Below are 20,620 nucleotides of genomic sequence, written 5' to 3'. Positions count from 1 at the left end.
ACCTCGTTCAAACGCACAGGGCTGCAAAATCTGATCCTATTTGACGCCCAAGCCCCTCCCCGAGCTGGACCGCTAACTCAGTTCCAGTAGGGGTCCGGGACTCCAAAGATGGCGCCCGACCTGTCCCTCCACACAATCGGCACAGGCAAGCCGCGGTGGACCGGGGTACAGGGGGACCAGGAAGCAGCAACCAGGTTATTTTAAAACCATGCAATTAATAAACAACACCATACAATTATTAAATCAATTGAGTAAGTAAAACGTAATGAATTTTAAAAGGTTAAAAAGGGCAAATGAGTCAATACTGCGCAGAGTTGGGAGAGCAGAAGAGAATCACTCGCAGTCTGCTCGCCTTTTTCCAAGCGCTATCGCAAGGCGCTGCCACCACCTTGTTCAAACGCCTCGTTCACTGTCCTCCTTCATTTGTTCTAGGGACTCATCTACCTCACTACTGAACAAGGCGTCTCCTGTGAAGTGTTTGTTAATTATGGAGGTTTGGACTTCTTGCTGGAAGCCTGAAATTCTGAGTCAGGTGTGTCTTCTCAAGGTTGTACCTATGCACATTTGCCTGGTGGCTGTATCAACTGCGTCTAGAGCTGGTTTCAGGCAGGTGCTGTGATTCTTTCATCTGTTTTTTGCTCTGTTCTTATCTTCTTCAGGGAGCTGGTTCATCAGTTCTTCGATGTTGCCCCATTGTTAGTGACCATAACTATTGAGAAGGCAATTGGAGTTTGCAATGCACCATTGCGTTGCTGCCTGTTTTTCTATCTTTATCCCCACCATATCAATTATGTTACTTTCTCTCTCTGGAGGCGGGCCAGTAGAGGAGTGAGTGTTGCTCCTCCTTCTTGCTGTGGTGACAATGATGGAGTCAGCCACTGTGTCCCTTGGGTGTATTTAGGGTCCTTTGTGGAGGGTTTGTATTTTTTCTTAACCCTTGGGGTTACCCTGAGGCAGGCTTCTTGAAAGCATCCTTGCCTCTGTCCAGAATGCTTGGCAGCGTTTGAAGGTATTGTGTCCCCATGGCGGATGGTGCTAATGTTTCTAGGAGGATGAAAGAGTCTCCTTTCTCCTCTTCTAAGGGGACCAAAGGTATCAGCTGCCCTCTTGATGAGGCTGCTGTCGAAGACTATGTGGTTTGGTGGCGAAGCCTTCAAGGGGTAGCAACAGACCTCTTCTTCTAGGCTTTTCGGTGACAAGGTTGTTCCATTCTTCCTCAAAAGTCCCTGAGGCTTCCTCCTCTTCTGGAGCATCGAGTTCTTCTTTGACCTCCTCTTCGTGAGGTTTGGGGGTTGCTGGAGCTTCAAAGGTATCCTCCTCTTCCTCTGCGTTAGTGGAGGGTTTCGCCAGGATTCTGAATTCCTTCAGCTCCTTGTTAAACTTCTTTTGTTGAAGGAGTGCCAGTATTTCTGCCTCCAGGCGTCTTTCCTTTTTCTCCACTTCAAGGGCCCTTTTGGGAGAGGATCACCACCACATATGTTAGGGATGGCCTTTCTCTACAGGGAAAAATGTTTGCTTTGCGGGAAAAAAGAAATATGTGCATTTGCCCACAGGGCTGCATCCCCCCTGTGCAGACATCTCCACTAGGAAAAGCTTTGTACATGGGAAATAGAAACCCTTGGAAATAGTCAATCAATCAATCAGTAGATTTGTAGAACGCTACTTGTCACCCATGAGGGTATCCAAGTGCTGGCAGGCTCCAGTTGATTAGCCGATTAGTCAATAAGACTCCCAGAAGTAAATCTGTGCCTTGACATTTTTCAAGAAAACATGTGGGAATTTTCGTAAATGCCAAGAAATTGTAAACCTGCATGTGCCCGCAGGTGCAAATCTACTACTTTTGTTAGAATCGGACCTTATAGGTAGACCAATAGTTGGGAGCGGTTTAAAAATACACAAGTAATAAAATCTTTGCATACTCTGAATCTATCAATTCCTAGTTACAGAGCCACATCTGAAAGAAAACTGCCACTGTCTTGCATGTCAGAAAAAACATAAATCAAACACCAATGCAAATCACTTTTTAGTAGGTACATTTATTTTTTTAAGGAAATAATCTCTTTGTTACCACAGATGTCGAACACCATAAATACAAAATAAAATAGAAATCTCCTTCCAAAGTTATGAATCCTCTGTAATTAAAACTGTGACATACATAGTACAGTGCAACAGTGAAAACCTTGCGAAAATACACCCTTCGATTCTGCAATGTAAGTTTAACACAAAGAAAAATGAAGAAATAAGCTTACTGCATACATTACAATAACGAGTGATTGTTGATTTCATATTTTGTCCTTCAGCACCTTGATCAAAACTGCTTACAGCAATAGATTGGTTGGCATTTATAACACTTTAAAAAAAAAAAAAAAAAATTTTAAGTAAAATATTTGGGAATTTATTGTGCACCACCTTAAGGGGAGATAGCCAATAAAAGAAGTATGAAAATTGGTATTTTGAATGTACTACTTCCCCTTGAAGAAAACGGAAAGATCAGCAGTCCTGGTTTGACACAGGGGTCACAACATGTGAAAATAAGGAAATCGTGAAATACATTGTTTCGCCTCACTGTAATTAATTTTCAGAACTTCATTCCAAGTATTTTCAGTCTAGGAATGCCGCTGTGGCATAAACATTTTTGGAGGCTTTTTCCTTTTTGCTCTACCTTTTTGCAGCACTAATTCCAGATTTGAGGCCTATCACTGCAATCTGGCACCCTCTCCTGGAGGCTCCCTAAGGCTGCCGCCTAGAATCTACTTCACGTGGATTTATCTGATTGCCTGTTTATGTTTCTTCTCCTTTCCTTCCCTTTATGGCCTTTAGTAACTCATGTTCATTCCTCTGCCTTACCTCGGTGCCAGCTGAGGTCAGCTACAGAGAACACTGGGGCAAAAGCTTCAACCAAGAAATTTAACTCCGAACATTGGGCCAAACAGTGTGCAAGACTCTCCCTAGCTATGAAATATAGTCATGGTTTTTAGGGATCTTCTGGTCTTAAGACAGGCTTACGGCTGTATTTCCTTCTTAAGACTATAGAAAACCAGACAAAAACCTTTGGTAAATCTGGTTTATGGTTTTTAACTCCATCACGAAAAAATAACAAATTCAGCAAATTTCTATTGATATGCTAATAAATCCTCTGTATTAAATTGAGCCAAACACTTTATTCCAGAAAGAGAAAAAGATAATCGCTCACTTAAATCAAGTGAAAATTATCAGTACAATTGTGTAATTATGTAAGATACTGGGTACCTTGGTATGTAGCATCTAATGATCAAGATAACCGTAATAAATATCTGGACACTGATTTGAGAGAACTGGAGACTGACAACATCAAAATGAGTATAGTAACCGCAAGAAAACAGGGGTAATCCCAAAACCTAAATCTCATAACCTGTCAAACTTGACCCCAGGTTATTACTTCATTTCACCAGTGTGGGCCACCAAAATTCCACCACAAATTTAGAAGCCAAAACAGTCCGCATTGCATGTGTTGAATTCTCAATTCAATATAGGTAGCTCTTTAATATAATATTGGGTGTGCACAGAACGTAATGCTGCAAATTGATTTCTATTTTTTTGTCTTTTAGCAAATAGATTAAAGTTTTACTGGTTATAAAATCTATACATTTTTTTCACAAATACATAGGAAGGCACGTGTAAAAACTGAACAAAAAAGTCTTTGAAAACACATGGAAATGCACCAAAAGAAACAGCATTTTAATTAAAAAATAAAATGCCTAAATCCTTGCTCTCAAAGAAACGTATTGACTGGAAAGGCCACTATGGTTTTAATCTTGACTTGATAACACCGAATGGAGGCTATACAATACCTTAACACAGATCAACAGCACAATTCTACCCAGTCTGTTTGGAGAAATGTGGGTATGTGCTTGGATATAGGGGGCTTGCTCTACATTACTTGAAGGCCAGGTTGAGATGGAGAAAGTTACTTATCTGTAACAACTAACAAGAGCATCAAATCCTGATGTGGGCACTGGTGTCCACTTTTGAAGTGGGCGTTAGGCATAGTGCTCCATGGGTCAGGCGTAATATCCCTTCCTGACTAAGTTTATGAAAATTAGTAACACAGCTTGTTTTATTTCTACAATGAAAACACAAAAATGCATTGTTTGGTAAGGTCCACACCATCCTACTATCTCAAATGTAAAACTGTACCACCAAACAAACTGAATACAATGAATTAATCAAAATATAATTGAATTAATTTTTCACTAAAGTGATTTCGGACCGCGGGTACCTTACTCTGGGCTCTATTGCGAAACGTTGTTTGCACAAAGATGGTGAAGACCAACAATCATATATGTACTCACATACCCTCTGGAGATACTTTTCTTGCACCGCAAGCTCAGGCAAGTTTACATGTATAAAGGGGGCGAATAAGCCCGTTTCGAGGATAGATTTGTGAGGGAACATTCTTGCATTTGATGAGAATGGAGGGAAAGCTATTTGTCCTCAAGGAGAATTATTTAGTGTCGGATTTATGAATGAAGAATCTTTCACTTTCACTTGGGGGGCAAGGGGGACTGCGGTACTCGTGACAAGCTCAGCTCGTCATGCTACACAGTGGAGCTTTGCTCATGACGAGCTCAGCTTGTCACGACTCCGCCCACTCCCATGGAACGCCTGCACAGGAGGGGAATTAGCCCCGCATGGGCATTCCGCGGCAGTTATGACAAGCTCAGCTTGGCATGAGCACAGCTCCACTGTGCCTCATGACGAGCTGAGCTCGTCATAAGCGTCGAAGGGGTTAATATAATATTCATAATATTAAATTAATATTACTATGAATATTGTACACTTCAATGAGTACTCAGGAGCGCCTGTGCGAATGCCATAAAAGTTAGAAATTTGGCCTAATCGTAGGAGATATTCTATGATGGCAAATGTCAGCTTTTGTTTGTGAATCAAGCAGGGAATTTGTTTACTCGGAATAATTGCTCTATTGTAAGGGAACAATTCTGTAATCTTCGTAACTATATTTTTAATCAATTGACAAGAACCAAGGCGCCTTGCAAATGGGACGTTTTTAAGGCTTAAATAATACCCACTTCTTTGGGTTTTATAAGTAGGACGAAGCAGGTGGAACAAACTGTGCTTGACAAATCTAGTTCAAATTATTGTAGTGTTATCGAAATGGCACTCTGACCTCACAAACAATTCATAACCTAACACTTAAAAGAGACAATGTAATGCGACACACAATTCAACTGCATATTGCAAATGAATTGGCACAGCAGGGCCCATTTTAACAACAATGTATTCAATTTACAAAAAACAATTTGCAGAAATTAAATCGATCGTGGACAGTCAGTGATAATGTGCTTAACAACCTTAAAAGAACCAAGACAATAAAGAAGTTTACTTGTTCACCATCAGAGGCAAGTGATAAGCTTCTGTTTATCCTAGCCGTCACTTCGCCACGTTCTAATCTGGAGTAAATCAGGGACTGAATTGGGAGAAATGGAACATAGAACTTATTTCAATGTTCACTAACAGTAAAACTCCCTTCACTGTTTGCTTTATATAGAAGAAGAATATTCCAATTAATTTCTCACAGCATTGGGCTATGAGCTTGTTTCCTGTTCGTGCTTGGTTGAAAATATTAATGCTTTGAATAATAATCAGAACAAGCTTGTGTTTGTTGCTTCTGTCAAATACTCATGCTACAGACACCCTTCATCGAAGCATCCCTCTCCATGCAGTAACCCCCCTCATGCATTGACTACAACTGTAGCGTTCATGTTGACCTCCTAAACAGAAGTTAAGAAAGCTCCTAAGAACCTTAAGCGTACCCGTCCAGCTCATCTTCCATCTAGGATGACTTGAACATGGGATGCCTTCATTCCCCTACCAGCAATTAATCAAGCAGGTGGTTGACCAATCCCTCCGAACTGTACACAAAGGTGTGTACAGAAGAGTACCTATTGAAAGCACTTGTTTTGGTGCAAGAGGCAAAGTCCTAGACCCGTCGCTTGCTGCACGAGTGGTAATATAAACTTCATTGAGAGGTGCCTGCTATCACAAGGCTCAGCTCCTCAGAAATCATGCCCACTGTCTCTGTGCCTGTAGGTGGACTTCAGAAAGTAGAACAAATGCTTGAAAACCTATCTCTTCTGTCAAGCATGTGGTTCTGAAATGTTGATCAGTCTCAATTACCCCTGCTCCCTTCACGTAGCTGCCTGTGCCCCTTGCGTTCGGAAGCAAGCTATACATAAAAACAATAAATACAAATAAATCAGTTTGAAAAAGGCTCTGTAGGCTAATGACACTTCATATTAAATCTTGGGAGCACCACAAGTAGTCTTCACAAGAATTGTGAGCCGGCCTGTGCTCTAGTTCCACAGTAGGCACAAATATGCTAAGCAACCCAACAGGCGAATTCAAATTCGCCTTATACTATGTCCAGTCAATCAAAAATTCTGTGACGCGTGTGAATACAACCTTATTGGAAAAGCTAATTTCAGCTTTTAGAACTGGCATATGCTAGCTACACCTGCCGTGGTAGTTTATAGAGTAGCATTTCATATTTGAAGTCTAGTCCTATCTGGACACATGGCTGCCACACTCAGCACTCACTCCATTTTTCATGCATTTTTGCAAGCACTCATTTCCTCGTTCCAATCACTATGGACTATGGACCCTCCACCTTGAGCGCTGCACATATATAGTACATCCCTCATCTCCATGGACCACAATAGACTACAATTGCAAGCTACGAATCAAGAGATAACATGACAAGGGCTATCCGATGGTTACCTGCACAAAAAACGTAGAAATCTAATGTAAACTATTCCGAGGTAATCCATCAAATATCTGCCATGGTTAAAGCTGCAACCACAGTCTGCTACATTTATTTGGCTTTGCTAGCAGTATGCATGTTGTGTACAGCACATGAATCTTTCCATTCCTCCAGGAACCCCTATTTTTAAAGACCAAGGCGTGTTGGGAAATATTCTGTGCACAGATCATCTGTAATACTCCAGGTCTTCTTACAATGTAATCCTGTGCAGATCCATCTCAAATTCGATGAACTCCTTAGAAAACAGCATCTATGTAGAGCAGCAAACAGAAAAACACAACACTATGTGTAACACCGCTGCTGTTTTGTCTTATTGCTTCTGAAAGGGATTCAAAGAGTCGTGTTTGTAGTGCGGTAACTAATTTCTATGAATCAGCCAACATTCAACAAAAATTTTTTCACACATTTTGTGATCATTTCCTGAAACCGAGAGTTGAATAAAATAATTCTCCGACTGCATTTTTCCCTTCTGAAAGTCTTCTTTTTATCACTATAGTTTTCGTTCAGAGGTGGTTGTGATATCCCAGCTGTCAATTTTCTCTCAAGACAAAAACGCTTTAGTCGACAATGTCCTCCTGTGTCACAGGTGTTATCTGCCCGAGAATAACTGTAGTTTGTTGCTCGATTTCAAACGTTCTGCCACTTTTGCCTGAAAGTCCCCATCATGCGCACTTATTTGTCGAAAAGCGCTTTTTCCAGTACTTTTTTTTTCAAAGTAGTGGTCCCAGTTTCCGTTACTGTCTGCTCCAAAGCCATAAACGTCCACCTGGGGTTAAAAGAAGACGAAAGCAAATATTAAAAGACAATGCATCAAAAGAGAGCCTTGTGTAAGCAACATTCTGGTCTGCCAGTTTTAAGTACAGATTGCTGTTCGAGGTGTAACTCACCAACATCAGGGCATTGTACCTAATCCAAACACTCTCAATAAAATTTAATAAAATAGAATTATTTTTTTCTCCCCAATCATGCCCCGTGCCCAGATCACCTCCTCACCTGAAGCACAGAGCATGCCAAATGTTTTTATACTAAGGAAACAAAAACGTGTGATTCTCGTAGAGCCTATTGGTAGATGGCAAAGGTTCTGAAGCTACACAGCAAGCAAAATGCATAACAACCACACAACACAGTCTGGATTAAGCAGCATATAGATATTAAGGCACCACAGCATCACACAATCCGTCTTCTATTAATCGACTCACCTACAATATTGTCAGCAATGCGTAATCGAATAACCCATTTAGCATTTAAGTAACCTCTGGCTACACCCAATCAGTTTGCCCCGTCTCTCGACGTTCTTGCTAGGATTTATCCACCTCAGGGTTCCAAGCCTCTCCGCTAACGCTAAGATGCTCCTTGGAGTGAACGCAGCACTTTACAAATGTACTCATTCATTCATTCATTCATAGAACACAGCCAGTCATCACCCGCAGATATCCTATGGTGAACTACTTGGTGCATTTCACAATCAGATTGAGGCTGTGATCAAATCCTCAAAGCCCACCAGGAAGGTACAGAACTGACCAGTGATGCAATGCCAACCAATGGCAGAATTTTCACCATTTCAATATGTATAACATGAAAGAAATTTTTTTTTTAAACAAGAATCAGGTTCGCCGGGTGTGCCACATAGGGAATCTTTCCTGAAAATCAAGTGATGTTGCTGCAATAAAAAATTGAGTTTAGTGAGTTCTATATCTTATTGAAGAGGACAGATGTTATTCCTTTAAATGCAGGGATTTCTTATCTGTGGGATCGATACTAGGACCTGGACCAGGGTATTTATTCTGTCTGTAACCAGTGCCCACTGTGGGCGGATTCTCTGTCTCTCCTGGACGGACTCTCTATACTATTACGTTTGCTCCTGTAACCGGTGCACTTCTTGGTTTAATCCTGAGTCAACCTTATCAAGCACAGTATGACGTTTCTCTTACAGTACCAACTCTCAATAACAAAAAGGTGAAAGTTATGTATATTAGCTGTGCATTAGGCCATAGTTTATGTAGCGTCTTCCCAGCCAGGGTACCCTGAGATAACTATGCCACACACGGAGCTTATTACTCATCTTTATTTTTATTTATTTATTGTTCTTCTGCGTGTAACTGCAAAATCAACATTCTAAATCAGCTTTCATTGCATTCTGCTCTAACACCTATGTCACAGCTCCAAGGAGTCCGTCAGGAGCCAAAAGTGTTCCATCATTGCTAACTCACAAGACACTAGAGCCTCCTTGACTTGTGAATTTCTGCATTTGTTAGTCTTGCATTGTCTTGATTGTTAGTGAGCTTTTCAGCCCTATCGCAGCCTTTTGACCGAGCATGCCCGACTGCCTCTACTCAGTACATGCCTGTGGTTTACCCATCTTTCTCCCCTGGGTAGACTTAGAATTCACTCTGGGTGTGAATCATCACTGCTCCTAAAACAACTTTTTAGAGAGAGTATATTATGTCGTCCTGTATCCACTGCATGCCATAGAGTTGCTCGTCTGTCGATTGCTGATGGATCCAGTTCAGGGCTCATGCAATCTGCTGAAGCCAGTGTATGCCATAGGACGCTCCTCTCTTACCTGAGTGGACCACCTTTTGCTCTAGATGGCTGTAACCAGTGTACCTAGCAAGCACAATAAGATGATGGGTGGAGTGCTGAGACCTTTCAATCATTCAACTCCAGTCAAGAGATCTGGGTTTAATCCATTATTTGCACACTATGCCACCCCAGTTTGGAACAAGCCATATGAAATCAGTTTTGGCCCTACTCCTCATGGGAACAGTCCAGCCCGAACTGCCAGATCAGGTCCTACATGGACCGGAAACAAGCATCCTAGGACCGGTTTCAGGGTATCACCACTCATGGGCATACCCTTGGCCACTTGAGACAAATTTAGCAAACACAACACGGTGATGGATGAAGTGATGAAACTTTCCAACAACTCACCCCATGCAAGGCGATGGAAGGCAATGCACGCACTTAAGTTAGGTTTACTACACCACGCAGAACGACCTTGTGTGGCAGAGTAAATCTGGTGTAACACTAGGCAGCGCATGTCACTGCCTTGAGTTACTATGCAGGCAGAATGCGTCCCATGGATGGATCGTGGCTGTTCCTACGCATCCACCCAAGGTTACTAAGACTAATAAACCTAGGAATCCTTCATAATTCTACTACTTCCCAGGTGAGGCATAACAAGGAGAAATATATTTTGTTCTCCTCGTTATTTCCACCTTCTACTTGTGCTGCATTCTGTAGCACACAAAGAAAGGTGTCCATTCCTGCACGCAAACAATCCTTGCAGCAGCGGCTCCTCCGCAATGGCACAGGAGCGTTGCCACACTGGCTCAGAGCCAGCAAGTGAGAAATAAAATGATATTTTACTATCATTTTATTTTTCACCTGCTGTCTCTGCCCATATGTGCTGGGAGGAGAGGGGCCATCGAAGGAGGGAGAATGACTGGTTCCGGCACTGTATGTGCGCATGTGTGTTTGGCCGGCCGTCTCAGGCTGGCCATTTCTCCACTTAGGTTTCGCCAGACTTGGCTTTCTCCAACCCGGTTGTATTGAACAGCCGGTCTGGTGAAACAGCAGAGACTCTCTGTCCTTAGCAAAGCGTCAGAGCAGCCCGCTCAGGCTAATCCCCACACTGCTCTCATGCTTGAGAGCAGCGCAGGGATTGCATAGGGAGTTTCTGATGCTGGCTCAGGGGTTGCTGGGACCCAGAAAGCGTCGGAGAACTGAAGAGCAAGGTGGTAGAAACAGCATCAGGTACATTTTTTTAAAAACTCACGCTCTCCCCTCGACGCTACCTCCCTACCGTGCTCACCCCTGACCCCTCTGCTTTCGCTGCACCACCTCCACCCACTCACCACTGTTTACATGTATCAGCCGCCACTGAATCCTGACTGTAAAGTAGGCACCCTTGCACCATTGGGAAAGGGTGTCTGTGCTGAGCTAGGCATCCACACTGCACCATGGGAGAAAAAGAGCAGGAATGTACCATATATATTATTATTTATTGCACTTTCCTCCTCCCACCGTTTGATGCACCATAGCAAATTATCTTGTTGCCTTGCACCGCATCAAATGTGAGTATATCTGAGCCTGAGCCCTAAAAACAAGGCTTCTAAACCCACAATGAAGACAAAAAACATGACCGGACAATTGTATCTCTTAAACATAGGTAGAATCCAGTGTCTGTTACCATCTCAAACCTGCTTATCATTCTTTTATGCAGACCCAATAGTACCTTTTTAAAGCTTCTACAAACAGCTGAAGATTAGTGCCTAGCTCTAATCAAACAATTGTTTCATTTAAATACAGGTCCTCATTTAAAGGCAACCATTTTACTTGGGCTGTGTGCAGTGCCTTCACCACCCCATCCTGCCCATCAAATCTTTACTTGGCCACCGAGCAGGTGGCTTATTTTTTCCAAATGTGTTCCCACTGACATGATTTGAGTATCTTTGGGAAAAAGTTCCAGTACTGGACTTTCCATCATGCCATGTTTAAATGATGTTTTGGTTTGCATTTTTCAGTTTTATTGGTGTGGGAGGAATTAATGATCAGTCTCCCTGATGAGCAGGGAGTTTTTTTAGTGCATGGAGACTTTGCTAATTTTCTCCTGCCCGATAGCTCCATGTTGTGATCTTGGGAAAGGAAAAGGATATGTCACCTTAAATAAGGAGGCTCTTCGTGCACCTTGTTAGCAGGGTGTATTGCAGTATATAGGGTGATTCATACAGAGGAACAAGCTGTGGTTCTGCAGGCGAAATCACAGGCACCTACTGCACCATGAAATGAGGCTGAGGATCCAAGAGGCAAGCGAATGGATCATCTGCTGTTTGATGGCAGATGTCCTGTTACCACCAACCTCTACTACTTTTAATAGATTTATTTTCCAAACTTTATGTATTGCTTTTATGTTTTTTTGTCAGCACCCACATTTTGCACTCTTGTTACATCGTTATCTGTGTTACATACATTATGCATCTGACTTGTGCTGCTGCTAGCTTCCGCGATACTGTTACCGCCAACCTTAAGACCTTTTATGTTGGTGGTCTAGCCATTTTATATTTTTAGTAAAGAATGTGAACAGCTACATAAGTACAATATATGTGAGTGAGATTTACAACCATAATTACATGGAATTCCGCAGAGAGAAAGGATTTGAAACCAAAAGCCGTGAGCTTAATGTACTACTCAAAGAGTCTTCTATTGAAGGTTCTTACATTTTCACAATCCTTATGCATAGACATTAGAATTTTATAAGGAGCATAATTTTTGTACTGTTGGCAGGATTATTCCTAGGAAAAATTAGCTTTAAAACTATGCATCAGAGATCATAAAATAAGTCTAGATACATTTGGAAAACCAGCACAGATATTGCACATCACCGACTTGACCATGCAGTAAATTGCACTAAATGTTAGCTGTTGCAGCATGGATGAACATCAGATCTATACAGTGATGTCTTCCAAAGGATAGGGGATCCAGGCACTAAAGAACACAAAGCAAGGAGAAAAGTAAGGACACTATGAGCCAAAGAAAGAATACGTTTTCAGGAGTTTGCAAATGACAAGTGATTTTCCAGATAGTTTATTGATGGAGGAAGCCTATTCTATCTACTGGCAAAGAGCACTGCAAAGACATGGCCTCATGATCATGCACGTTTGATTTTTGCAAAGCCAACGGATTGGTCTTCGTTGAGTGCCAACATAAAAAATAAACAGCTCTCCCTGTTTCACCAAACTTGCACTTCACCAAGTAAAATAAATGCGTCTAGCAAACTCTCCACTACAAGGGAAGGATCAGATTCAGTCTTACAATAACTGCCTGCCTGAGAAAAAGACCTACAGGGACCCACAACCTAGCAGCAAACGATGTACATTAGGCTGAAAAGAGTATTATCTCTACAATATTATCAGTCACTTTATCAAACTATAATTTTGATCTGGTGACCACAGTATTTCCAGTCTAATTTCTAATAAACATAACTCCAGCCTTTCAATTAACGAAAATGTCTTCAATACTTTTGCCTATGGAAAGAAGAATCTAAAGTGGTCTAGAACCTCATGAAATAATCATGGTTCTAGCTATCAAAAATCTTTATGATGGATCTCAAGAAAGTGACAGCCTATCAGTGCCAGAGATTCCACAGAGATCTCCCAAGTAGAGCTCTGTCTGCTGATGATCATAGCTTGTCAGCATCATTGAAAGCCCTCTATGTTCACACCGATTGATGCTCCTCAGATCCGGACCAAAAGCTTAGGAACTCACATCTTCCAGGCATGAAGGCTTTTCATCGTCACCGTGCTGCTTAAGAACTTAAGTCCAGTTTTCTCAGATTAGTGCATTGTAGGAGCCACCTGCACACTCAAACACCCAGCCACTGTGTCAGTTTCCTGGTCGCTCTCTAAACAAGCATTTGCAATGCAATAGGTCTCGCATTAGGAAAGTTTGAGCTATTGGTATGGTAAATTTCAATTTTTTTATTTATGTGTTGATTTTGAAAATAGCGAAATTAATAGCTTTGTCATTTACAATGCCAATAGTTTTAACTTTTGCAAATGTGACAATGTGTTATATTTATGTGACTTAGAAGTATTGATATTACAAATAACAATGGCTTTAAAAAAAATTAAATAATTATTACTAAATAAGTTATTGTAATTTATAATGGCAATAGCTTAAACTTTTGTAAATAACTTTTGTAAAGATTATGTTCAGTGTATTTTATTGTGACGAAAATCCAAGAACAGAAGTGAAATATTAACATCTTTTTGCGACATTTGTAATAAAGCTTGAAACATTGAGAGGACATATTTGAACCAGTTGTTGTTGAATGGTTGCACAGATTGATGCTGTGGTGGCGCTGAGTGATGTGGTGGCGACGAGTGATACTGTGGCGTTCAGTGATGCTGTGGTTGCGCATAGTGATGTTGTGGTGACCCTGAGTGGTGATGCTGTGGTGGGGCTGAGTGATGCTGTGGTGATGCGATAGATTGACAGAGTGAGTGCGATAGATAGATAGAGGGAGTGCGATAGATAGATAGAATGAGTGCGATAGATAGAGTGAGGACGATAGAGTGAGGGCGATAGATAGATAGAGTGAGGGCGATAGATAGATAGACAGATAGATAGATAGAGTGAGGGCGATAGATAAGACAGATAGAGTGAGGGCGATCGATAGATAGACAGATGGATAGAGTGAGGGCGATAGATAGATAGCTAGAGTGAGTGCGAGAGACAGATAGAGTGAGGGCGATAGATAGACAGATAGATAGAGTGAGGGCGATAGATAGATAGAGTGAGGTCGATAGATAGAGTGAGGGCGATAGAGTGAGGGCGAAAGATAGATAAGAGTGAGGGCGATAGATAGAGAGAGTGAGGGCGATAGATAGAGTGAGGGCGATAGATGGATAGATAGAGTGAGGGAGATAGATAGATAGATAGATAGATAGATAGATAGATAGATAGATAGATAGATAGATAGATAGATAGATAGATAGATAGATAGATAGATAGATAGATAGATAGATAGATAGATAGATAGATAGATAGATAGATAGATAGATAGATAGATAGATAGATGGATAAATAGCAACAGTAAACATCCCGTATTCGAGGAATTTACTGTGTGCAATTTTAATTTTGATTTAACGTTTCAATGCGTCCCCTCGAGCACCTGTGCTATGCTACTAATATAAATGAATTCACAGATGTTAATCACTGTAACCAAACAAAAGGAGGCGGACATGTGGCCTCTGGCTCCAAAGGCACAAAACCTGAGTTCAGATCTTAGTTCCCGCACATAGGCAAAGCGTCTTATCTGACAGTTTTGTGCTTTCTGAGCGGGCGGGCACAGTGAGTGCTGAGAAGCCGGACTACCAGTGTGCTCATTGTTTTGACTGCCTCCTTACAGTTTTTTTTCTATCCAGCCATGAAGTGAAGGCACCTCAGCAAGTTAACTACACCACATATTTCTGCGTGCAACAAGACGTATCTGGGGTCTGATTCCAGTCAGGGCGAGTTAGACGTTAATTCTTTTTTGACCAACAAAGTCAGTTTGAAATGGACAGTAAAATAAATAAAACACACTGCACGCCTTCTGCTGTGGGCTCAGAGACGAGAATGGACAGGGAAGGAAGGCCCGGCAGAAGAGCTGTTATGTCTGATGCTTGTGGATGGCTGACGCTTGTGGATGTCTGATGCCTGATGTTTGTCGATGTCTGACGCTTGTGGATGTCTTGACGCCTGTGGGTGCCTGACACCTGTGGATGGCTGACGCCTGTGGATGGCTGACGCTTGTGGATGGCTGACGCTTGTGGATGGCTGACGCTTGTGGATGGCTGACGCTTGTGGATGGCTGACGCTTGTGGATGGTTGACGCTTGTGGATGCCTGATGCTTGTGGATGCCTGATGCTTGTGGATGTCTGATGCTTGTGGATGTCTGATGCTTGTGGATGTCTGTTGCTTTTGAATGTCTGTTGCTTGTGGATGTCTGTTGCTTGTGGATGTTGTCTGTTGCTTGTGGATGTTTGATGCTTGTGGATGCTTGATGCTTTTGGGTGCCTGAAGCTTGTGAATGCCTGAAGCTTGTGAATGCCTGATGCTTGTGAATGCCTGATGCTTGTGCATGCCAGACCCTTTTTGGATGCCCGGCGCTTGTGGATGTCTGATGGGTGATGCTTGTGGATGCCGGATGCTTGTGGATGCCTGATGCTTGTGGATGTCTGATGAGTGATGCTTGTGGATGCCTGATGCTTGTGGATGCCTGATGCTTCTGGATGTCTGATGCTTCTGGATGTCTGATGCTTCTGGATGTCTGATGCTTCTGGATGTCTGATGTTTGTGGATGTCTGATGCTTCTGGGTGTCTGATGCTTGTGGATGCTTGATGCTTTTGGATGCCTGACGCTTGTGGATGTCTGATGCTTGTGGATGTCTGATGCTTGTGGATGTCTGATGCTTTTGGATGCCTGACGTTTGTGGATGTCTGATGACTGATGTTTGTGGATGTCTGATGCTTATGGATGCCTGACGTTTGTGGATGTCTGATGACTGATGTTTGTGGATGTCTGACGCATGTGGATGTCGAATGCTTGTGGATGTCGGACGCTTGTGGATGTCTGACGCTTGTGGATGTCTGACGCTTGTGGATGCCTGACGCTTGTGGATGCCTGGCGCTTGTGGATGCCTGACGCTTGTGGATGCCTGACGCTTGTGGATTCCTGACGCTTGTGGATGTCTGATGCCTGACGCTTGTGGATGTCTGATGCTTGTGGATGTCTGATGCTTGTGGATGTCTGTTGCTTGTGGATGTCTGTTGCTTGTGGATGTCTGTTGCTTGTGGATGTCTGTTGCTTGTTTTGCTTGTGGATGCCTGACGCTTGTGGATGTCTGATGCCTGACGCTTGTGGATGTCTGACGCTTGTGGATGTCTGTTGCTTGTGGATGTGTGTTGCTTGTGGATGTCTGTTGCTTGTGGATGTCTGTTGCTTGTGGATGTCTGTTGCTTGTGGATGTCTGTTGCTTGTAGATGTCTGTTGCTTGTGGATGTCTGTTGCTTGTGGATGTCTGTTGCTTGTGGATGTCTGACGCTTGTGGATGTCTGACGCTTGTGAATGCTTGAAGCTTGTGAATGCTTGAAGCTTGTGAATGCCTGACGCTTGTGCATGCCTTACGCTTGTGCATACCTGACGCTTGTGGATGTCTGACGCTTGTGGATGTCTGACGCTTGTGGATGTCTGTTGCTTGTGGATGTCTGTTGCTTGTGGATGTCTGTTGCTTGTTTTGCTTGTGGATGCCTGACGCTTGTGGATGTCTGATGCCTGACGCTTGTGGATGTCTGACGCTTGTGGATGTCTGTTGCTTGTGGATGTGTGTTGCTTGTGGATGTCTGTTGCTTGTGGATGTCTGTTGCTTGTGGATGTCTGTTGCTTGTGGATGTCTGTTGCTTGTAGATGTCTGTTGCTTGTGGATGTCTGTTGCTTGTGGATGTCTGTTGCTTGTGGATGTCTGACGCTTGTGGATGTCTGATGCTTGTGAATGCTTGAAGCTTGTGAATGCCTGACGCTTGTGCATGCCTGACGCTTGTGCATGCCTGACGCTTGTGGATGTCTGACGCTTGTGGATGTCTGACGCTTGTGGATGTCTGACGCTTGTGGATGCCTGATGCTTGTGGATGTCTGATGCTTGTGGATGTCCGATGCTTATGGATGTCTGATGCTTGTGAGTGTCTGATGCTTGTGAGTGTCTGATGCTTGTGGGTGTCTGATGCTAGTGGGTGTCTGATGCTTGTGGATGTCTGTTGCTTGTGGATCTCTGTTGCTTGTGGATGTCTGTTGCTTGTGAATGTCTGTTGCTTGTGGATGTCTTTTGCTTGTGGATGTCTGTTGCTTGTGGATGTCTGACGCTTGTGGATGTCTTTGTGGATGTCTGACGCTTGTGGATGTCTGACGCTTGTGGATGTCTGACGCTTGTGGATGTCTGACGCTTGTGGATGTCTGACGCTTGTGGGTGTCTGACGCTTGTGGGTGTCTGATGCTTGTGGATGTCTGATGCGTGTGGATGTCTGATGCTAGTGAATGCTTGAAGCTTGTGAATGCTTGAAGCTTGTGAATGCCTTACGCTTGTGCATACCTGACGCTTGTGGATGTCTGACGCTTGTGGATGTCTGACGCTTGTGGATGTCTGACGCTTGTGAATGCTTGAAGCTTGTGAATGCCTGACGCTTGTGCATGCCTTACGCTTGTGCATACCTGACGCTTGTGGATGTCTGACGCTTGTGGATGTCTGACGCTTGTGGATGTCTGACGCTTGTGGATGTCTGATGCTTGTGGATGTCTGATGCTTGTGGATGTCTGATGCTTGTGGATGTCTGTTGCTTGTGGATGCTTGACGCTTGTGGATGCCTGACGCTTGTGGATGCCTGACGCTTGTGGATGCCTGACGCTTGTGGATGTCTGTTGCTTGTGGACGCCTGACGCTTGTGGATGCCTGATGCTTGTGGACGCCTGATGCTTGTGGACGCCTGATGCTTGTGGACGCCTGATGCTTGTGGACGCCTGATGCTTGTGGACGCCTGATGCTCGTGGATGTCTGATGCTCCTGGTTGTCTGATGTCTGATGCTTGTGGATGCCTGATGCTTGTGGACGTCTGAGGCTTGTGGACGTCTGATGCTTCTAGATGTTTGTGGACGTCTGATGCTTTTAGATGTTTGTGGATGTCTGATGCTTCTGGATGTCTGATGCTTCTGGATGTCTGATGCCTGATGCTTGTGGATGTCTGTTGCTTGTGGATGTCTGTTGCTTGTGGATGTCTGTTGCTTGTGGATGTCTGTTGCTTGTGGATGTCTGACGCTTGTGGATGTCTGACGCTTGTGGATGTCTGACGCTTGTGGATGTCTGACGCTTGTGGATGTCTGATGTTTGTGAATGCTTGAAGCTTGTGAATGCTTGAAGCTTGTGCATGCCTTACGCTTGTGCATACCTGACGCTTGTGGATGTCTGAAGCTTTTGGATGTCTGATGCTTGTGGATGTCTGACGCTTGTGGATTCCTGACGCTTGTGGATGTCTGACGCTTGTGGATGTCTGATGCTTGTGGATGTCTGATGCTTGTGAATGCTTGAAGCTTGTGAATGCCTGACGCTTGTGCATGCCTGACGCTTGTGCATGCCTGACGCTTGTGGATGTCTGACGCTTGTGGATGTCTGACGCTTGTGGATGTCTGACGCTTGTGGATGTCTGATGCTTGTGGATGTCTGATGCTTGTGGATGCTTGACGTTTGTGGATGTCTGATGCCTGATGTTTGTGGATGCACTGACAAACAGTGGTGTGTGTGCCTGGTGGAAGCATGTAAATATAGCTGGTGTTGTGTATGCCTGTTAAAACGTGCACTGTCAGCTGGCGGTGTGTGTCTGCCTGAAGAAAGTGTGCACTGACGGCTGGTGGTGTGTGTCTGTTGGAAGCGTGCACAGACAGCTAGTAGTGTGTGTGCATGATGGAAGCATGCACTGACTGGTGATGATGGCTGGTGGTGTGTGTGTCTAGAGGAAACATGCACTAATGGCTAGTGGTGTGTGTGCCTGGTGGAAACGTGCACTGATGGCTGGTGATGTGTGTGTGCCTGTTGGAATCGTGCACTGATGGCTGGTGGGGTGTATGCCTGGTGAAAGCGTGCACTGACGGTTGGTGTTGTGTGCCTGGCGAAAGTGTGCACTGATGGCTTTTTTTGGTAGAGGAACGAAGAGATTTAATAGGACAAAGGCAGGTAGTGGACTGCAGAGAGAGATGGCCACAGGCTATTAGCCTAAAATTTCTGCTTGACAGATGGAACTGCTTAGAGACTATCATGCAATGTTTGGGGATTTTTTTTTCCCTTAGACTTTCCGTCTGATTCAGTATCTGTTTTTCACAGCCACTTTCACAGGCATGTGGCGGAAACACTACTGCGCGCGAGAACGTTTTGCACAGAATTCCCCGTGCAGGGTTTTACAGAGGCATGGGGTGAAGTATCAGGTAGCGCCTTAGCTGGGGTAGGAAATAAGAGATGCTATAAAAAATGTTTAATGGCCAGGAAAATCCGACGGCTCCCACTTCTTATATAATTAAACAGAGAAGCCGGTGGATGCGAGCGCCTTGACTTCGCAGGTAGCGAGACAGTGCACATTAACTGGAACCGAACATCGGCACAATATTTTTTAAACTAATGTTTGCCAAGAAACGCAATCCGGCGTTTCAGAAAGCGGTAAACTTGTCCAGATAGTTTATTTAGCGCCTGCTTTGTACGTTCAGTTTGCGACTCACAAACTGGAACACCGTAGGACTGACTCACCCTTTCATCCTTCTAAAGTGATTCCTGAATGTATTAGATAAGGACCTTGGAATAAATATACCATTCTTTTTTGTAGAACTAGTAATAAGAAAATCTACAGGAGCAAGTGCTGTATGCCAACAACAAGTTATTAATATTTCAGTTTACACAATATATTTTTAGACTTAAAAAAAACCAAAAACAAAACAACATACTTTGCACATAGCCCAGCAACGCTGCAATGGATTACTAGTAGTGATTTTGCTCACAGAGTGTGTGTTCCTTCATTGTTATTAATGTCTTGTGTTTCCCGAGTACCTTCAAGCAAGGTCTGTGCCACTGTAGGCTTAAGGAGTTGACACGATTGATATAGCATCTGCGATTCGATTCTACCGTCATTTATTAAGGGAAAAGGGTGACGCTTTTGGAAAAGTCTCCACCATAGCACCAGGACCTGAGATAATCTGGGTGGTGCCGCGAACCCCAGAAAAAGCACCACCACTGGAAGCAGGATCACCACCACAGCAGCGTGAACAGAGCTCACCGCACCACCAAGACACCGGGATCGGGAGACGAACCAGCCCAACAGCTCCAGCTGCAATGAGAGAAGACCAGTGTGGAGCAAGCATGAGCGGTGGCTCAAAGTGTCACTGAGACTCACCCTTGGAGCATGTGGAGACGGAGCTGAAGCCAGGTCCTGGGGGACAAAAGCAAAGATGGAACGTCACAGGCAGAGAGGGCCTGCAGAGGAGATGACAAGCCCTTCTGTTTTGTTGAATTGCGAGAGTCGCTGAGCTCCGGCCTTGGAGCACAAGGAGACGGAGCAAAGGCCAGGCCCGGGGAAGAAAAAGCAAGGGTTAAAATGGCAGGCACACTTGCGAAAGAGGCGAGAAGCCCTCCAGTTTGTTTAATGCTGCAGATATTGAGCAATAAGCGTCAGAGCCAGAATCAGTGAATGTGCACTGCGCTGGTAACTGGCGCTCCTCAAGTATC

The 20,620-nt window shown here is 43.8% G+C and overlaps 1 protein-coding gene across 2 annotated transcripts in view; it reads right to left on the bottom strand.

Annotated features, from left to right (window-relative positions):
- Window positions 1-2,016: 2,016 nt before the first annotated feature.
- Window positions 2,017-20,620, bottom strand: part of LOC144828502 (CMP-N-acetylneuraminate-beta-galactosamide-alpha-2,3-sialyltransferase 1-like) — a 289,516-nt gene continuing 270,912 nt past the window's right edge. For both annotated transcript variants that reach the window (XM_078686726.1, XM_078686727.1), the window contains exon 7: window positions 2,017-7,586. In XM_078686726.1, coding sequence (XP_078542852.1) covers window positions 7,410-7,586 — 177 coding nt within the window. In that variant the 3' untranslated portion in view covers window positions 2,017-7,409. The remainder of the gene's footprint in view (window positions 7,587-20,620) is intronic.

This window comes from Lissotriton helveticus, chromosome 4_1 (assembly GCF_964261635.1).
Source record: "Lissotriton helveticus chromosome 4_1, aLisHel1.1, whole genome shotgun sequence".
NCBI classification, from domain to species: Eukaryota; Metazoa; Chordata; class Amphibia; order Caudata; family Salamandridae; genus Lissotriton; species Lissotriton helveticus.
The sequence above is the reverse complement of the archived record's forward strand: the minus strand, read 5'-3'. Positions and strand labels throughout refer to the sequence as shown.